Raw genomic sequence first — 1664 nt, 5'->3', positions numbered from 1 at the left:
GACCATCTTCTTCACGGTTTTGGAAGCGATGACCTCATGTGTGCCTGCGCAGGGACCAAGGGCGCGAAAAGAGCTGGAAGAGGCTTGTAGGAGAGCAGCACTTCCGGTCGATCTGCGCATGAGTAAGATCCCTATATAAAGGGAGCCTCTGATGTAAATGTTGTACACCAGCACAGTGCTATCATAATTCTGTTTCCAAAGGTATGTTTTTATTGTTGGTATAAACTGATTCTCACTTGTTTAAGCAATTGGCCCTTCTGGACTCAGCACAAAAGACATCAAAACCAAGATCCGAACAGCAGCACTTTTGAGTGTACAGTTAATTCTGTACTATTCAGATGTTGACACCTGGAAAGGATCAGATGATTTAGACCCTGAAAGTTCTTCTCTGTCTCCGATAACTACAAGTGGTGCCTAAGGAGAGCACTTTAGCTGAAGAAATCCACCTGAAGTTAACTGAGATAATCTCAGACTAAAATTCCCATACTCTAGATCTTGTTGTGTACATTGACCTAAACTACTCAAAGTTTTAACACTTCTTTTTCACAGCAATAAAGTCTCTTACAAATGTGGTTAAAATCGTTGTGAATCTGGTCAGCCTCATTAAGTGTCTAGTGCTACTTTGTTCCCAGTGAAAAGGGAACCATTGTTAAAAGCACATCCTCTCCTCTTTGTAACTTTGCTTCTTACCTTGCAAGCATCTCTCTTTGAAAATTTATTTTGTCCTCCTGCACACAACATGTTGCTGGTTATTTTCATGTATTTTCTATATTTGCTCTTGCAGAATTTTTTTCTATCAAAAATTTTAATAGTTGTTTCCTGAAGATATGTTGCTGGCTTTCCTGAAGATGTGATTCCCCAGCTGGCCACCTTGTACTTTGTGCCAGGTTTGATATCCTCACAAGAGTCAGGCAGAGGCAAAAGTTGTGCATATTTATTCAGCTTTGCAATACCGTTCAGCTGGAAAAAAAAGAAGAAAAAAAAAAAGCTTTCTCATACAGAAAGGAAGGAAAGTATAATCACTAGTTTCAATTGGCATTTGGTCTCTTTTTACCAATATTTTCTCTCCTAATAAGTCACTTTTCAATATTTAGAAACTGATTCTGAACTTAATTGCACCTTTGCAAATCCAAAAGAATTTCCCTGGTGCCTGTATAGCAATTCCCTATCTACGGCAGCAGTAGTGAGTTCAAGCCCGGCTTCCCGTTGATTACAGTAGAAAATTAAAACCTACACAGGAGTTAGGCTGTTGGATCTAAGTCCTATTCGAGAACCTAACTTGCCACTGAACTTCTGTGTTGAAATGAAAAAAGATGAAAACAAAAGCTATAAACAATTAGACATGACAGCAGCAACATAAATTGGGGAAATGAGATCTTGAACTCTTCAGATTGCCAAGTTTTTGCTCTGAGGGATTCAAAAGGGCTTAAATGATCCAAACTGTCTGTGTTTTGTCAGCCTTTACCTGACAGATTCATCCTTCAGCAGAGGCCAATTTAAGCCTATAAATGAAAACACAGCAAAACACTAACACATATCCTCAACACACTTGGTAAGGGCTCACAGCTACTGAACAGACATTTTCTCTTTTACACATGATCACCGCACCATGATTCATTTCACAGGTGGTTATACTTGTTGCTGAATGGTTGTCAGTTAAATGA

General features: G+C 39.1%; 1 protein-coding gene across 1 annotated transcript; it reads right to left on the bottom strand.

Moving 5' to 3' along the window:
* Positions 1–690: 690 nt before the first annotated feature.
* Positions 691–960, bottom strand: LOC104282718 (granzyme A-like; the record flags this gene model as incomplete). The annotated part of the gene is made up of 1 exon (XM_009880835.1): positions 691–960. A coding segment is annotated over one exon (270 nt), but the record flags the coding sequence as incomplete, so codon positions are not given.
* Between the last annotated feature and the right edge of the window lie 704 nt (positions 961–1664).

Source organism: Charadrius vociferus, unplaced genomic scaffold (assembly GCF_000708025.1).
Source record: "Charadrius vociferus isolate BGI_N301 unplaced genomic scaffold, ASM70802v2 scaffold1263, whole genome shotgun sequence".
Classification (NCBI taxonomy): Eukaryota; Metazoa; Chordata; class Aves; order Charadriiformes; family Charadriidae; genus Charadrius; species Charadrius vociferus.
Note: the sequence above shows the minus strand (reverse complement) of the source record. Positions and strands in the feature narration are given on the sequence as shown.